This window comes from Triturus cristatus, chromosome 2_1 (genome assembly GCF_964204655.1).
Source record: "Triturus cristatus chromosome 2_1, aTriCri1.1, whole genome shotgun sequence".
Taxonomy (NCBI): Eukaryota; Metazoa; Chordata; class Amphibia; order Caudata; family Salamandridae; genus Triturus; species Triturus cristatus.
The window spans coordinates 219189835-219207589 of NC_140581.1; the positions used below are offsets into that span (position 1 = coordinate 219189835).

General features: G+C 43.0%; 1 protein-coding gene and 1 long non-coding RNA gene across 5 annotated transcripts in view; one reads left to right on the plus strand and one right to left on the minus strand.

Annotated features, from left to right (window-relative positions):
- WDR7 (WD repeat domain 7) overlaps positions 1-17755 on the plus strand; it is a 1596127-nt gene that overhangs the window by 164079 nt on the left and 1414293 nt on the right. For 3 of the 4 annotated variants that reach the window (XM_085630124.1, XM_085630121.1, XM_085630131.1), the window contains one exon: positions 10418-10520. In XM_085630124.1, coding sequence (XP_085486250.1) covers positions 10418-10520 — 103 coding nt within the window. Of the gene's footprint in view, positions 1-10417; positions 10521-11363; positions 11493-17755 lie in introns of all 4 variants that reach the window. The other variant, XM_085630134.1, reaches the window with a different exon arrangement.
- LOC146863991 (uncharacterized) overlaps positions 1-17755 on the minus strand; it is a 211375-nt gene that overhangs the window by 159731 nt on the left and 33889 nt on the right. The window lies entirely within an intron of this gene.

Sequence of the window (17755 nt, forward strand, 5' to 3'; positions counted from 1 at the left end):
AAGGAGTTACCCCCTGCTTGGCTGGCACCTGAAACACTGCAAGTGACCCGGTTGGAACCTCACTGCTCCTACGGACATCGACGACCCTTTCCTACCTTGAGGTGGGTTTCCAAGCACCCAGAGGCCAGTGAGTGTGCACAGCAAAGCTCAGCACCGTGGACACCCGTGGGTGCCGAGATCCCCAATACCCCAGGACACCGGCCACCTCTTGCACAGCACCCGACCCCGACGAGTGGGGAAGTTGTGCTTTGGCCCATTATTGAGCCAACCTCTCAGCATCATCTGTGCCAAAGATCGACGCACTAGCCCGCTCCGACGACCCATGGGCGCATCTTTACGCACGCCAAATTGCTGCCTCCCGCGGTCCCTTGTCTCTCGACTAGTGGGCCCTAGCGGAGGTCAATCTTCACTTCCAAGAGTTCCCCTGGTTGCTCCAGGCCTGCTCTTCAGTCTCCTTGCTGGAGACCTCACTCAGACCTTGTGGGTCTGCACCAGTAGCTGTTTTGTGTTTCTTGCGTGGGTTGCGGTTGCCAAGGCTTAGTGGATCCAATCCGGACACTCACACCGCAGCGACCCTCATCCTTCGTGGGACAGTCGCCCTCCAGAAGCTGGCCTTCCTTGACGCCTCCTGGACCCCGTGGCTGACGATCCAAGCTACACCTCTTCCACCTGGAAGCACCCGACATTGAAGGGCTCCTTCTCCTGAGCCCCCTGGTCACTGTGCCGTGACCCAGACACTGTTCCCTCTGCTTTCAGGTCCTTCTTTTCAAGATCTACATTTTCAATCTTCACGACATCGACGACGCTTCTTGTTAGCAGCAGTTCTTCACGTTTTGCCATTGAAAATCAGCCCGCGACCCGACATCAAAAACGACCTATGCACCCGGCTTCCCTGGGGCAGGTAACAGTGGTACCTTGGTACTCTCGTGGGTGTGGGCCCTTCAACAGCTTAACTCTAAAGTATTGAACTTGAATTCCTGCTAGAAGTGTTTTTAATCTTGTAAAGTTCAACCGCGACATTCTCCATAGGCTTTAATAGAGATCCCGACAGTAGCTTCAGCCACTGCACACATCTCCCGTGGGTCCCCTTCCTCACTACCTTGGGTGGTTTCACAAGGGGCCAGCGACCCTAAATGCCCTAGGCATTGTCTGTAGAATTGTCGTGGTTCTTATACCACTTTTTTGATATATGGTTTGGTCCCCCCCCGGGGCCCTATGATTCCAGTGCTATTTATTGTAACTATCAATGCTTGTTTGAATTGTATCTTTACCTCCAGCCTCATAAAGAGACTAGTGGGATTATTCTTAGAATAAATACATATATTTTATATATATACCTGTGTGGCCTACTCTTTCATTTGGTTATTCAAGAGGTTATCTATGGTAAAACAATAAGCTTAACACTCCTTCAAGGTTGTCTTTAACCTATCACCATAAGAGTCGAATTGGACTGGTGCAAGGTGTCCCCTATAACTAGTGGACAGCATATGCCAGGCCGACTTCTCACAGCATTGTAAATGACAATGCCTTTTATTCACTTGTTGGTTTTTAAAACATAAATATAAGGCATTGCCATTTCCAATGCCAATAGCTTAAACTCTCGCAAATGCGAGACCTATTGCATTGCAAATGCTTGTTTTAAACGGCAATGGCTCCTATTCTTTACCAACCAGTAACCGTCTTAACACTCAAATATACTCTTCCAACCACTCTAATAATGTGAAGGTGCATGCAGAAAAAAATTGTCCTCTATGTGAACGCAAGTTAACTACTGGAGCACCGAGTTTCAAAAACGAATTTAAAAAAAAGCAATTGAGGTTTGTGGGCCATGCCTCTCATCGGAACGGATATGCATCATCCTCTAGTAGGAAAAATCATTCTGTTTCACAGTGCTTGGCAGTTTTAAAGGGGCCAATGTTTAGCAAGGGAAAAGTGGCATTACTATTTGGGGTGCACAATAAATCGGATCCAGCAGGCATGTCACACACCTGGCCCCGGTGTCACTACACCTGCTGCAGTGTCTTTAGGTAAGCCCCTTGAAGAGACGTCAACCCCTGAACCTTTGCCTAAACGAATACAGGTCATGCTGAGAAGGGGAGCAGGACGTATCACTTTCTGCTTCTCTAAAGGTTACCGGAAAGACCTCAGTAAAACATAAAAAGCAGGTTAGGTTTCGGCGGGACAGACAACAGGACGGCCGCCAGGAGTGCAGCAGGGCGGCCTCTATACAGCGACCGCGAACACAACAGCGGCAAACATCGAGATTAAGGGCCCAGAGGGAGCTCCAATGTCCTGTCAGCACACAGGACGAAGCTAACTAATTCTGCAGTGATACAGAGAATATCACATGGCATATGAAGAGATATATTATTTATATGCGAGCTCTTCGGGCCGACCTTTACCTCGAGTGCCTGAGTAAAGCGCAGCCAGCACCGGGCCACGGTACACCGCCATATTGGGCTGAGAGAGCTCGGGATGTCTAAACCTGCCTTTGTACAGATGCGCGCGAGAGAACGCACAAGGACGCATTGCAATCTCTCTCTTCAATGACACGCTTGCTTCTTCTAGAGAGCTTCCGTTCCTGTGTTGAGCAACACCCCTGGCTTTCAGTTTTGTTTATAATCTGCCAAATAATATTTATCGACTGATTTGTGCCCTTAGAGGGTTGCAACTGAAAAAGCACAACCCGTGTTATGTTTGCACAATTACATGATGAGTAATGTGAAATTGTTTACTAACCCCTCAATATTTTCATTTGAAAGACTGCTGCGTGTCCCTGTCAACACAACAGTAGCTTTATTTTGAAGACAAACGGATTTAATCAAGTGACATCTTCTTGTGGAAGGTAAAATCAGCCACGGTGCGTTTTCAGCACTGCGCTTTAGAAATGAAAGGAAGCTATCAAACAATACATTCATCAACTTATAAATAACAGCACTTTAATTACAAAAAGATCTTGCATACTAGGAAACAAATTAAGTCAACAATGTTACCCAATGCCTACCCCAAACTAGTGACAAAATACGTTTTTTAATACAAACATAGGGGACACTCAGAACAGGTCTTTTGTCTATCACATCTTTTTAGTTTGCTATTATCTTGCATGGGTACCCTAAAAACCTGGCTCTGTTCCTGCCCTACTTGAAACACCTCTCAACTACAAAGAAGCGGCACTGAAAGCGATCGCTATTGTAAAAAACAAAAAAACACGCTCGCGAATGGTGCGCGCGTGTCGCAGCGAAACATGTGTTTTCAATTATAGCGCCCGTGTCTGGGCACGATAATTGAAACCACTTGGCCTTTGGTGCACGTAATAGACACCAATAGGCCATGGCTAGAGCAATGTGCCTGCCTTTGGCCTATTGCGTTCCGCCTTTGTGAAAAACACGCACGCAAAGGCCAATCGCGGAAGCCAAAAGGAAAAGCACACGCTCGAGTGTGAGCGATTCCAGGCTCCGTTTTGAAACCCCCCAACAAAAGGGCACTCGCTGCGCGAGCCCTAAAAATAGACCGCTCAGTAGCAGGCATTGCAGTAGATACCTATTCACCCAACATCGGAAAAAGAGCAGAAGGCGGGAAGCAATAGACCGTTATCAACATTGCAACTTAATCTGATTCTTCATTCATGCTGCAGCAGATAGTCATGAAATGGTTGCCAGATGTCTTAGTCTAGCCGTGGGAGGTAAAAGTGTGGCATATATCTCGCTTTTGGTGTCACAGAAAGTCAGGCTTTTAAGCCTGGCCAGGACAGATTGTGATCGGCTGCTTCTCCAGTGCAAAGCGATTTCACACTTCACCTACAGCAACACCATTGCAGTAAACCTACAGACCCCGTGGCACATCCTGCACACACCCCAGGCTCTAGAGCAGTCCTAATAAGGAGAAATTGGAGAAGACCTCACTCCAAAAATTACCCAAGCGAATCCAAGTCCATGTCAGGTGTGAAAAGTCTGCCCCTCTATGTGGCATTTACGGCAATGTGAGAATCTGGAGGGGTCAATTTTAGCCAAGATGCAAGGGGTAGTGTATGCACGTCGTAAGAATTTGAAATGTATGAACATATGTCTGTGGTTTGGGGATATGAGCTTAGCTTGTTGGCAACAGTAATACCAGACTTTGTCAGTGAGTGGACACTGCAGCCCTTGTTCTCATGTCTCCCTGACCTTTCCATTTTGTGTCGCTAGCAATGCCACACTGATATGATTTTGTTTGGAAATCAAGTGCTCTCCATCAGGGTCGGTTATCACTGCGGTCAATGGGGTAAACTCATCAGGAGCCAGAGGATAAGAGGGGATCACGGTGTGCAGTGTGCTGTGGATGCAGCTCAAAACAAAGTGGCCCATAGGGGTTGCATTGGCAAACTAGACATCGTCGGCATGTGATATGACATGCCTGCTCGGGAAAAGATCTCCGAGCATGCGTAATGCATGATGGGACAGTGGGCGCTTGACTAGTGACTCTCGTGCAGGGGCTAACCATTGATTATCCACAAGGAGGGGGAGTACAGAAATCCCTGCCAAGTAAACAAAGGAGTTTGCACCAAGGTGGTGGAGAGCATCTGAATGTCAGCAGGGTCAAGTGGAATTCTCTGTGGCAGTATGGCATGTAGTGGCACCACTCCGGCTGTTCACGCTCAGGCTGGTCATATGGCAATCGTGCAGCCCTGTGGTACCAGTGATATGCAAATTGACATTGCGCCACCAGATAATAAAGATGAAAATGTGGCACACCAAACCTCCCTCACTCATAAGGGAGCACCAACTTATTCCAGCTGCTCAGGTTCTGCGTCCCACTCATATCTGATACAAAAGAAGCCATCTCAGCGCAGCGAAAAATGAATTGGTGTGAGGGATGGGTATATAAAGAAAAAAAAGGTACAAAAAGACAGGGGAGGACCACCATCTTAATGGTAGCGATCCGGCTAGCCATGGAAAGTGGCAGTCGGATCCACCCTACAATCTGAGCCATTAATTTATCTAGTGCAGGGTCATCGTTCAGTCGGATGACCTGCTTCTTCTCGCGATCATTGTGGACACCCAGATATTTGACTGAATCAGTCACCACTTAAGAGGGAATTCACCTGTCTGCTCAATGGTGGCATGCGTAAGCAGAAATAGCTCAGATTTGTCCCAATTGATGTTTAGGCCAGAGAACCGACAGAATAGTATAATATTCCAAAATATAGGGTCCAGTTTGTCCATGAGGTGACAAACAGGAGAATGCCATCTGCATAGAGGGACACTAGCAGAGGGCCGGGTTTTCATTGCAAGCCATGGTGGAGGTTTCTCCTGCAAGTGCTGGACGGGAAGGTCCATGTCTATGATGAAGAGTAATGGGAAAAGGAGGCAGCATTGCCTTGTCCCACTAGCAATATCAAATGGAGCGGTGAGAAATCCGTTGGTACATATGCGGGCCACTGACCTAGAGTACAGAAGCATAATAAGGGAAATGAACCCTCTTGGCAGTCCCAATTTTTGGAGCGTAGCACAAGGGAAAGGCCACTGTAGTAAGTCCAGGGCCTTCTTAGCATCGAGTTATATGCAATTTGCTGGCAGGGGTCAAAAATGAATTACGCAACATAGATAATGCTGATGCCCAACAGCTCCCTGGATCATAATTGCTGTGCCTCTGGCACTTCCAGGGAGATTGTATGTAGCACCGAGAACAAGTGTGCAAATTTTGGGAGGTTGAGCGATGTGGAACAAACCCCAATTGCAAGGGCGAAAGGATCGTATCCAACAGGAGCGCTAGTCAGGTCGCAAGGATTTTAGCATGTATTTTATTATCGAAATTGAGTAGGGATAAGGGCTGGTAGGACGTATAGTACAGTGGGTCTTTACCAGGCTTTACCAATAGTTACAACTGCCTCGGGGACAGGAGGGGGAAGTGTACCAGCATCCAGGGACTGCGCATACATCCTCAGAAGGTGTGACTCAAGGACATGTTTGTAGGTTTTAGAAAAAACACAGAGGGTCTTGGACCTATCCTGGGAGTCAATTGCTTGCACCACCTTCTCACTAGAGTTAGGCTAGCCGATGAATTGCCTCTGGGCACCTGAGAGCCAGACCAAATCTCCAAGAGGTAATTTTCCATGTTTTCCCCCTCATCGGAAATGCGGGTAGTATAGAGGCGCCTATGGTACTGTTAGAGTTCTGCCAGAATAGCAGTATTAGCGGTCATGCAGGATCCGTCACTAAGGAGCAGCCCTGGAATGTAGCCATTGCCGGGAAGGGTATGGAGGTGCTGAAGCATTCATGCTGGGGTATGGCCCGGACGATCTCGCTCACCATGCCGTCTGCCCTAGCATGCTTCCCCAAATGTGTCACCTCTCATTCGGCCAACTCTCCGAACGTTCGGCACAGCAATTGTGATCCATGGAGCTGTTGGCATTCAGCATTGTCTATGTTGCGTAGTTCATTTTTGACCCGTGCCAGCAAATTGCATATAACTCGCAAAACCCTGTGGTTTTCCTTCCAGAGAGTAGCCACTATAGAGACTGTTCCCATGGTTAAGCTCAAAGTAGTTCACAATGGATGTGCGGAGTTCATCTCTTAATTCCTTGTCGAGCAAGACGTTGCATGGGAATCGCCAGCGTCATTCAACACCACCCGAAGGGCTTTGGATCTTTGATCCAAAATCAAAAAATTGTCAAATGTCCTCTACATTGAAGCAATATGTGGGTTGTCATATGGACTGCGTCTCTCACAGCGGCATTGGTAATTGCTTTGACAGAAATTTTAATTTTGATGATTCTAATAAATATGTAGGAAGAACCATATCAGAATTTAGGATTTAGACTGTATGAAAGATAATCGGCTACTCCAGTTACTGTTTTGTAGGATTATGACGGTCAGTGTCTCTGTAGATGCTATAATAGATTAATCTGCCATGTCCGATCTCATGTTGGCCAAATATTTTAAGTGATTCTTGTTAATAAGTAATGGGATCCCCTCAATTATATTCTTGTGGGTACATTTTATTCATTGACTTTCTTGGTTGCTTGGCTCTGTTTCTAATTTTACCAGAGTGCAGCATGGCAAACTTTGGGTGTTCAACAATTTCAGGTAGCCTCTTTCTTGCTGCCCTTGGAGAACTTGAGTTTTAGCTATACTCAGCAGAATGGAAGAAGCCACCTACAGTCTTCTCACAGGTCATGATAGTTTAAATATTTACAACAAAACAAAAACCATTAGGGTAAGGCTTGACTTAGAAGCAATAGCAGTTGTACATAGCTATCCCATGAATCCATGAATTGGGTGGCAGCGTTTTGCTCTGTATTCTTTTTTAAACCAACAATTTATGCTTTTTGTTTAACTGTTTTACAGATAATTCCTTAGTTATTGCATCTTATTTATTTTTTGTGCTAGAAAGTACTTGAGATGCCAGTTGTTGGAAAGAAACAAGGATTCCCCAGGAAATGGCTAATCTCAATTCACAATCTCTGTCAAATCCTCCAAAAACCTTGATCAACCTATCACCTCGATTTTATCCACACTCAGTGTGGGAGGGTATGCTCAGACGTGAGTCCCTTGCTCATTGCACCATCAGGATTCAGGCAAGCCGGGCCGACGAAGGCTGTGATGCCAGAAACCGGTCCCCGGAAGCTTGTTTCCTTCCCAGTATAAGAATTGGCTTGGTAGTTTGGTTTGCCCTGTTCCCATCATGCACTGGGACAGGTACAGACTAATTTGCATGTAGCCAGGTTCTGAGCTGGGATGGTGCAGTGAGCTAAAAAACGGTGATGGATTAAAACCATGATCTCTTGACTTGGTAAGAGCATTCTGCATCAATCAGAAACTCTGTCCATCACCACCCCCTTTTTCCCAAATCGATTTTATCCACACTCAGTGTGGGAGGGTATGCTCAGACGTGAGTCCCTTGCTCATTGCACCATCAGGATTCAGGCAAGCCGGGCCGACGAAGGCTGTGATGCCAGAAACCGGTCCCCGGAAGCTTGTTTCCTTCCCAGTATAAGAATTGGCTTGGTAGTTTGGTTTGCCCTGTTCCCATCATGCACTGGGACAGGTACAGACTAATTTGCATGTAGCCAGGTTCTGAGCTGGGATGGTGCAGTGAGCTAAAAAACGGTGATGGATTAAAACCATGATCTCTTGACTTGGTAAGAGCATTCTGCATCAATCAGAAACTCTGTCCATCACCATCCCCTTTTTCCCAAATCGATTTTATCCACACTCAGTGTGGGAGGGTATGCTCAGACGTGAGTCCCTTGCTCATTGCACCATCAGGATTCAGGCAAGCCGGGCCGACGAAGGCTGTGATGCCAGAAACCGGTCCCCGGAAGCTTGTTTCCTTCCCAGTATAAGAATTGGCTTGGTAGTTTGGTTTGCCCTGTTCCCATCATGCACTGGGACAGGTACAGACTAATTTGCATGTAGCCAGGTTCTGAGCTGGGATGGTGCAGTGAGCTAAAAAACGGTGATGGATTAAAACCATGATCTCTTGACTTGGTAAGAGCATTCTGCATCAATCAGAAACTCTGTCCATCACCACCCCCTTTTTCCCAAATCAACCTATCACCTCACCAGAATCCCAATTTGCTTTATTTAATATCCATTCAGTAGGCCTAGAAGTACTCAGCCTAGAGTTTTACTCCACAAAGAGTCTTACGCTCAAAAGTCCTATCTCTGTTTCAAGTGAGCCAAGGTACAAGAAGCAAAATCAAAACTAGGATAGTAGTTCAGTCACACAATTTCTGCTTTACCCTTTAGTGGTGTTGCTATGGTTGGCACTTCAGGTGCAGTGGAGCGAGTACTTAGGCTTAGGCATGTCATGGGCTCACTGAATCCCAAATATGGCTCTAATTTGCTACTTGAGCATTGACTGGCCCAATTTCCTTCTGTGCATTAGAATGGATAGCACCCTTGCTATGCCACTGTTCCTCCTCAATAGTACTTTTTCTTCCCGTTAACTTTAAATCTAAGGTCAGTGAGAAGCTAGTAAGCAGTAATTATTGTAGCAATATTCCAAAAGTGTCCAAGACCTTAATACAGATTCCTTTTTTGAGCTCTTACTTTGCCACATACATTATTTTTTAATTATTGACTCTTGCATCTACCTTTCGAGTATTCAAGTGTTGTGCGGATAGTTAGGTGTAAAAGACTTTTGAGAGGCCTTCAAAGTAGCCTTGCACTAGAATGTCATTCTCTAATGATGGCAACTGCCCATAAATCCTCTGTCATTCTGAATCCAGTGCCTGTGGCAGTAGCACCTTTTATGTCTGCAGTTATATCTATTGCACTGATGTAAGTTCTACTGGCTCTGTTTCTGATGGTGCAGGAAGCAAGGATTGTAGAGAATATACAAGTTAACCCACATTGCATTAGTTTATACCAGTACCTCTCTTCCTCACAGTTGTATAATAATACATAATTTATGAATTCCAGCATAAGTAGTGTTTACAGCTACCGATGTAGGGAGATTGTTCACTCTGAACACATGTGCTCGATCCTAAAAAACGATTCCTATTTAAAAAAAAAAAAAGAAATTCTCTACAGTATTGCATCTGCACACAGACTTAAAATCATGATTCTGGCATAGTAGGTCTACAGTTTGAATCCGTTCCGTGGTTAATGTAACATCGCACTCAAAGCTGTATTTACACATAGTCTTCCAACAGTTGATTTCCTTGTGTCCACGTAGTAATGTATAATGTCATTTATTGCAAATCAGAAACTTTTACTTTTGTAGCCTTTCCTTTATATTACCCATTCTTAACCCGCGGCTGTCTGAGAGTTTTTAAACTTCCAGATTTTCACTACCAATGCAGCGGACGGATCTTGTAGCCAAAGGGTTGTGAATCCTCTTATAAATCCTGTTGCTGGATGAAGGATGGCAGTATGTCATGGTGAATAAGGGGCAGTGATTTTCTGAGAATTTTGAACTTTGATAATCAACTGAGGACAGCCGACTCTTATGGAAGCTTCCAATTGAATAACATGTTAAATAGAATGTAGATTTACGGATTAGTTAAAGGTGTTATACAGGAAACACAAATACTTGTAAATTAGGCGCTACTAATGAGTTTACAGAAAAGGTTTGGGAAGCTCTAGAAACACAGAGGAATCAGGAATGTATGATTTTTAATTGACTGGAGAGATGAAAAGCAAGAAGATGAAAGTGGATGCAAAGAGCAGCAGATAAGTGCTTAGAAAAGTTTAAATAAGGAGTATAGTCCAATAGAAGATGAAGGAAGGTTGGGTCTTACAAGCAAATTGATTGTAGGATTATGAACTAGACCTGTCTGAAGAGTATTTCATTACACCAACAATATTTCACATTATTTTGTTATAATCATCAAATATTACCATGTTTTTATTTTTATATTTCAATACACTTTCTGGTTTAAGTGAAGTGTATCTTAAACTGATGTACGTTTGTGGTGTGTTTTTTTCCGCAGCTGTCTACCTGCCAGTGATTCGTTTCGTAGAGATGTAGGAAAGGCTATCGAAAACTCAATTGCTCCAATGATTTACAGTGTTGTTGATAGGGCGGATAAACAGGTAAGCAGCTGGTGATTCTTTCATGTAAACAAATGGATAGTTTGAATAATAATAAAAAAAAGATTTGCAATTGAGTGTAGTTTTGTTAAGCCATAGTCAAAAAAGTGATGTTTACGTAATGTAAAAAAAAAAAAACTGTAACATTAATAGGCCTGCCTCCAACATAATATTTTAACTTGTGTGGCATATAACCATTTTCCCCCAAGCTGGGAATAGCATGACATACTTATATTATTTAGGCTGTGCTTCATTATTAAAAGCAAGAAGGAAAACTGCCTTTGCACAGTTTCCTTCGGACCACCAGCTACTGCACCATGAGGCTTCTCTCCTGAGAAGTCTGAAATTGCCACCGTTAAGCTAGATGTAGTCTGGTAGCCTTGCTGCATACATTGTACTAGACCGACTCTCCCTAAAGTAGACACATCTTTCTACTCAAAGGTCATTGCCGCAAATAGCTTTTATTAAGGGGCTTTGTGCCCAATAGTAATACAGGGGGAATCTAACTTTCATAGAATGTGGGACCCGCTTGCACCAAATGCTCATACTGCTGTGGCTTTCACGTGCCTCTGCCGGGTTTGAAGATTCTTCAGTGTTCCTTGAAATATTTCTCCTATTCATACTTGCCTGAGTCCTTTTGAAATTTGATAACTGTTGTTTTGCAAATAATTTCAAATGTAACTAGTGTCTTTAAGGATATGTTAATCTCTCCACCGCAAAGGTCGATTTCTTTCATCTTTTTTGTTTTTCATCTTAATGTTGGTAATTTGTGTTATAATCAATCATATGCTCATTTGTGCTCATTAAAATGTCTCTCCATTGTTTCTTTTTATAAACCTGTGACAGGTAGAGCAGGGTAATGTTGTTGAAGCCGTTATCCAGGTTCCTCCTCAGGAACATTTCACTGACCTAAAGCAATCCCTGGAGCTGTACACTCCGCAGATGTTGGTCTGCTCCAAGCCTCTAGAGGCAATAGTAAGACCCCACTCGTAAGCCTTCCTAGTGTGGTGCCTGTGAATGCTGTGTTTTTGCAGTGTCTGAAGGGACAACTTATCTTTTGCTAAACCCTAATTTATATTTGAAATTTATAGTTATGCTACAGTTTTTCTTTGCATTGGTTCGATTTGTTTTAACGGTTAGGATTTTATTTCCCTCAGATACTTTCATGCACTTGCAAACAAAAGAAATTCACAATTTGACTTCGGAGTAACAAAGGCTGAGTTATATTTTGTCTTTTTCTCCATTGGTATAATCATTAATAAGATGAATGCCCATAATCAGACACAAGTACTTGGGTTGTGCAACAGAGCACATTAAATTGCAGCACTCCTTCTCTTGTGATGCTCTATTAATGACACCTGATATTTGTTATGTAACATGTTTGAGGGTGCAAACACTTCCACTGAGGTCATATTTCTGTTCTTGCCACTATAAAGTATATTTTGAGCGCATAAGATTTGACACAACAAACTATGCAAGCATAGAAAACCCAAAACATCTTCAACAGCATGTTGTCTTAAGTAGATTATTATACTAAGAAGGACCATTCGCTCCACTTAAAATGATGGTTCTAGGATAGAATATTAAAGGTTTGATTGCCTAGATCTTTCATAGACTGGAATTGTGCAACTGATTTGATACTGCATTGATGTGCACCAAACTATATTACTGTGGTGTGATGCCACCATACCAACCTGCACAGAGGTGTGCGGCTGCTGGTAGATGGGGTACTAGTGGAATGTTACTAGCGTCAGAAGACACTAATACTTTATATATAAATGTTGGCAGTCCCATGACTACCTCATCGTCGCACAAACAAGGAAAGTATGCACAGGTGTTGGGATGGGACATACAACATAATACCATAGTTGGTATTTTGAGAAAGTGGTTTATTAGTTAGGGTGGATTGGTGTCCACCACAAGTAATAAAGTCACTATCTTGTTAGGTCCAGTCAAAGGTTTCAGTAATTTAAATCTGAGCTCAACCTCTTGTAGCTGTGGCACAAAGCAGACAGGCTTATCTGAGAGAAAATACGTAAGGCATTGTGAAGTACCAAAACAGTTTAAAAGTCAGAAACACAATAAAAATCCTGCTCCAATTTAAAATAAAGTAAGAAAAATGTAATAAGCAAAATGACAAAAATCTAATTAAGGGGAACAGGATGCATATATTTTTAAGTATTTAGGTGGAAAAAGCACCAAGAAGAGCAAAGCGCAAATGGTAGTCAATAGTCACGGTAGACAGGGATCTAGGTGCGATCTGAGGCAAATCTCAATGGAGTGTGGCTCAGATGCACCAAATAGATTGGCCGGCAATGTCCTAGAACACGAGAAGTTTAAAAAAGTTTCTAAGTTCCAAGCAGAAAAGGGAATTTGTAATTTTTCTGAAGCAAAACTCATCTACACTTTGGACAAACCTAAAATTTTGCCTGAAACTGCATACGTGCCAGTCATATAGTTTTGCAGTTAGTCTCCTTGAAACTATGCTGCTCAGAAGCAAACGTTTTGAAAATGTTCCTAAATTTATTTGCTGGCCAAACAACCACATACAGTTTTAAGGCCCTCAGCACCTCAGAAAAAGAACTTGGAGACTCCGAGTGTCAGGCAGAGTGCAACAGCAAACGTTGGTCAGCCTCATGATCTTTGGAGTTCTTTCTGTCTTTGGATTTCAAGTGGAAGGGGGTCCAGCCTCCTCGGGGCCTCCTCACAAGTCCCAGATGCCAAGTGCATCAGGTTCAGCCACCAGGCATTCTTTGTCAGTCCAGCAGTGTTTAATTAAATGCCACATATATACCTGGCACTGACTAGCTAGTTGGCGAGGAACACTTCTGGGCACTCCCTAACCATTGGGGAAAAGGTTTCCGGGGACAGCCACTTTTTTAGTAGTGGCCCAAATGCCACGTGTCAGGGCACTTTCAAGATGGCAAAAGCCTTTGCCACAATAAACTTAGGATGGGGGGTGTGTGTGTGTGTGTGTGTGTGGAAGTGCTTTAGGAACATCACCAGTGTCCTCCCACATTTTACACTAAAATCCAGTTTGAAGCTAGCACTGTACACACAACAAACCCGGGATCGATGTCTGTAGGGCAAAGGCAGGGTTCTTGAGCATCCAGACAGCGGGTACGCAAGAATTGTTTTGGCATCCTATTTTCTCCCTTTCAAGCACACCACAAGTGTTACATATGGCTCAATAGACCTGTCAAGCAAGACTGTATGGCGTCAGCAGGATGCCCACAGCCACCATTCTCAATATTCTGTGAATTTCAGAGGACAAATCTCTTCCTATTCAGGCCAGCCTTATGTTTGCTCCAGAGAAGCATTTCACACCTCTTTCATGCATATACCCAGGCAAGACGGTAGGCTGGGAGCTGGCAGAGGCTTACACCAATTAGTCTTCTCGACAATAAAGGCAGGTAAAGGGTAACTTTCCAAAAGTTATGTTTCCTTACTATATATTAAAAATCCCACTTCACTATTGAATTTTTAAAAGCTATTACAAATAGTAATTTAATTATTTTTTTAGCTTGCCTATTTTCCGAGATCGAAGTATTAATATTTTTAATCTCCACTCTGGTTTTCTACATAGGACAGCTGGACTTACCACAGTGAGAATATCTATTTGGTCCTTGTCACTATAGGGACCTGGCAACATTCATTTTCTACATGTCCCACTTTTAAATACTGTTCAGTTTACCTGCTGGTCTACAACGCGTACATAGGGCAGATTCACTGATATTTAAAAGAGAGGTTTATTTCAACAGGTCGCAATGCAGGTTTTATTCTGCAGCCGTCAGGCTACAATGATAGGCCTGAACCCATGTTTTCATTTGTCACTCTAGTGGATACCACAAAAAGTTCTGCAGTCCACAGGTGGCATTTAACTTTTCATGCCATAGGCTTTTCCTGGTGAAGCGATATGTAGCAATATACGTGATAAGCACAAAAAGTCAGGACTTTGCAGACTGGATGATTGCAGAAGAAATTAAAATGTCATTAACTAGACCGATGATAAACTACAAGAAGACCTCAACCTTTCGAAAGTATTGTCACAAGCGCTAATCTATCCTCGGAGAAATAGCCCTCTTTAGGCTATGAATAACCCAAACTACCGTACTGTGAAACAATATGCATTCATGCTCAATGCCTATATATGTTACACAAACAAATGGACGGAATGCTGAATATATCATATATTCACCCGCAGTCAAGAGATCTGGGTTAAATCCATTGTTCCTTTGCTCACCATGCCAGCCCAGTTTAGACCAAGCCATATGCAAATCAGTCTTGACCCCGTTCCTTATGGGAACAGTCCAGTCCGAACTGCCAAGCCAGGTCATCCCTGGACCATAAAGAAGCATCCTGGGGCCGGTTTCGGTGTATTACCCCTCATCAGCCAGGCTAGCTCGAAACCAGTGGCACAGTGAGCTAGGGAAATGCATGTTGGGATAAGCACTCACGAATTGTCTATATGCATGTTTTTCTAAAAAACAGAATACAAAACACTACTTAAAAAAAAAAAACTCCATGCTGTGTGTGCATTTCTGCACCATATACTGTTGCCTTATGGAAAAGTTAAATAAGGCAATCGGGGATATAACAATTTCTACATGTTTTAGGAGTCGGGGACAAACACTGAGCAGTGTCTCAGTGTGCAGAGTCCAAAAACCAGCAAAAACAAATGTGGGTTACTATTCAAAAAGTATCTGAGCCCAGTCAAAGAGGAATTATTGGGTGCTATCACCCAAGGGTTGCCAGGTTCTGGCAAAGACACGATAAGCAATACTAATCCGTTTATCACAGATACTAGATGAGAAAGGATTCTCAAAAAGAGAATCATTGACACCTTAGAGAACCTTTTTTTTCACTGTCACTGAATAGCTAACTCCAGATGATATGAAAGCTGCTTCTAATTTCTATTTCACTTGTGTCGTCAGTGACTTTCATGGTCATTTGCCCAAAGCTGCATGCAAATCTGCAGTGTAAGCAAGAGTAAGACCTCAGTGGGGCTGCAAAAATTCCAGTTTTTGCTCAGTATTTCCCACATAGAACATGTATGGATGGGAAGAGACATCTGTAATAAGTATACACGCCCCTTCCACCCAATCTTTGGTTCATTTAGAGGTGGTGACAGTGCTGTGTTTTCAATGCCAGAGCTGGTTTTGGAAACGCCATATCTGACTCGCAGCCAAAGTGAGAACAGAGTGACAGTGGCTGTCCTATTGAGGGGAGCCTCATCAGTGCCATTCTTGATGGCTGTTTTCCTGTTGGGTACCACCTGGCATGGCAGAACCGGGGAAGGAAAACAAAAAAAAAAGTGCCTTAAGCGATGGGAAAAGTCTTTCAACATTTCTGGATTATTACTTTTCCAAAGACTCACTCCTACTTATGAGTTTTTGGAAAATAGAATAAACAGTGACTGGTTGGCATGCCGTTTCAGTGACAAGGCGTGTAACTTTAAATATGATAGGCCAGCTGAGACTGATTGGCAGACTCCTGATGACCCCTAAATTAGGCCCCTCGTCAATGCCCCTCACCCATGTAAATAAAGTTGTATTGTTATGGTTAGCCGAAACTGATGAATGTAGTTACCCCTTAAAAAAAACATGAAGTCACAGTTGTGGAGGCTGTCATAACCTCACACTTTGACTACAGTAATCCTTTTAAGCATTTCTCCAACATATCTTCTTTCCTACACCATTTCTGAATTTAAAAGGCTTCTACTAGTCTCCAGAAACACATTCCCTTTACTCTGGTAACATTGCTCAAAGCACTTTATGGACAGAATACAACATACTTACAAAATCAAATTCATGCCCATGACTCCTGAATAGTGAAGAGTCTTCCCACTCTATTGTGGCACATAATTCTAGGGTGAATTTTTGTTTTCTTTTTGGTCTGTGTTTTTTTTATACATTCCCCCTATTATGTATGAGCCTGCTTAATAATAAATGTTATGCTATTTTTTAACTTATATCCAGAGAGTGATCATCTAGCTTTTGGAATGTGATCAGATTTTGCTATGGTCAGCACCTTCTGCGACTGTCTAGCCTGCTTAAAAAGAATTGCACGTTCTAAACTGCAAATTAATGACTATGTCTATGAAAATCAATATAAAACCCTTAGTAAACAATAGATGGATGTAACTTATGGTCTGACGTAGAAGGGGTAAGATTTAGCATCAACTTATATCAAAACGTTTAGCCTCTTTATGAGTGCCACAAAGATATAGGTCGATTTGTAAGAAAATAGGCAATTGGTGTTCTATCGCTTACCGTATAATGATTTATGTTAACCAGGCAACATTGGTTAGGTTTTAATTAGGGGTGGGCATAATTTGCGTAGTCGCGCTACGCAAAGCTCCGCGAAACGGTAAAAAATCTCTGCGAGCACGCAGAGGTCCGTGAACACGCGGAATTGCTTGTTCCGCCCATCCGCGATGCTTTTTTCCTGTTCGCGAACGCTGTTTGTGTGCTCGGGGGGTAATATCTCGCGAACACGCATTTTGAAAGCGCGAACAAGCAGAAAAGTCCGCGGATCACGGAATTTTTGGCAATTACGCGTTCTTTGCGGAACGCGAAATTACCCAAATTCCGCGAGCAGAACGGAATTTACCGCCCAGGCCTAGTTGTAACGAGATAGAGAGCATCCAGGGCAAATCTTGAAAAATCATGTTCACATCTATTTGCCTATCTCCATGAAATTAGCTGAAGAGTTTAATTGAATGGTAAGTTTTCACTTAGTTTTCTCATGAATTTCATGTTTGTTGGGTGAGTAAGCACCATTAGACACATCTCTTCACCCCATAGGGGTAGGTGTAAAACTGTACTTGTGTAGTACTATAACAAAATCTGTTGCATTATGTTACAGGATTTGGATTGAGTACTGTTTGTTTAATGCTTTTTTTTTTTTTTTTTGTAAATCGCAAATGTAAAAGACATCTTCTCTTCCAAGTGGCAAGTTTTTTTGTTTTTGGTTATGAAAAAGCACACGTACCCAGCACTTACATTGTTCATATTTTGTAAAGGCTAAGTTGTCCCTTATATTTTTGCATGACAGGACCTGACTTGTATTGCATGCATTTTCCTTGCTTTGGTATCTGCTGCTCATCAGACTTGCAGGAAGTTTTGCTTATTGGTGTTTTTTGTTTTTAATGTACATTTCTTACTGATTAATACCAGTTTGTAATGTAGTCACCTATTTAGCCACTTTTTTTTACCAATGAAATAGTAATCATTTAA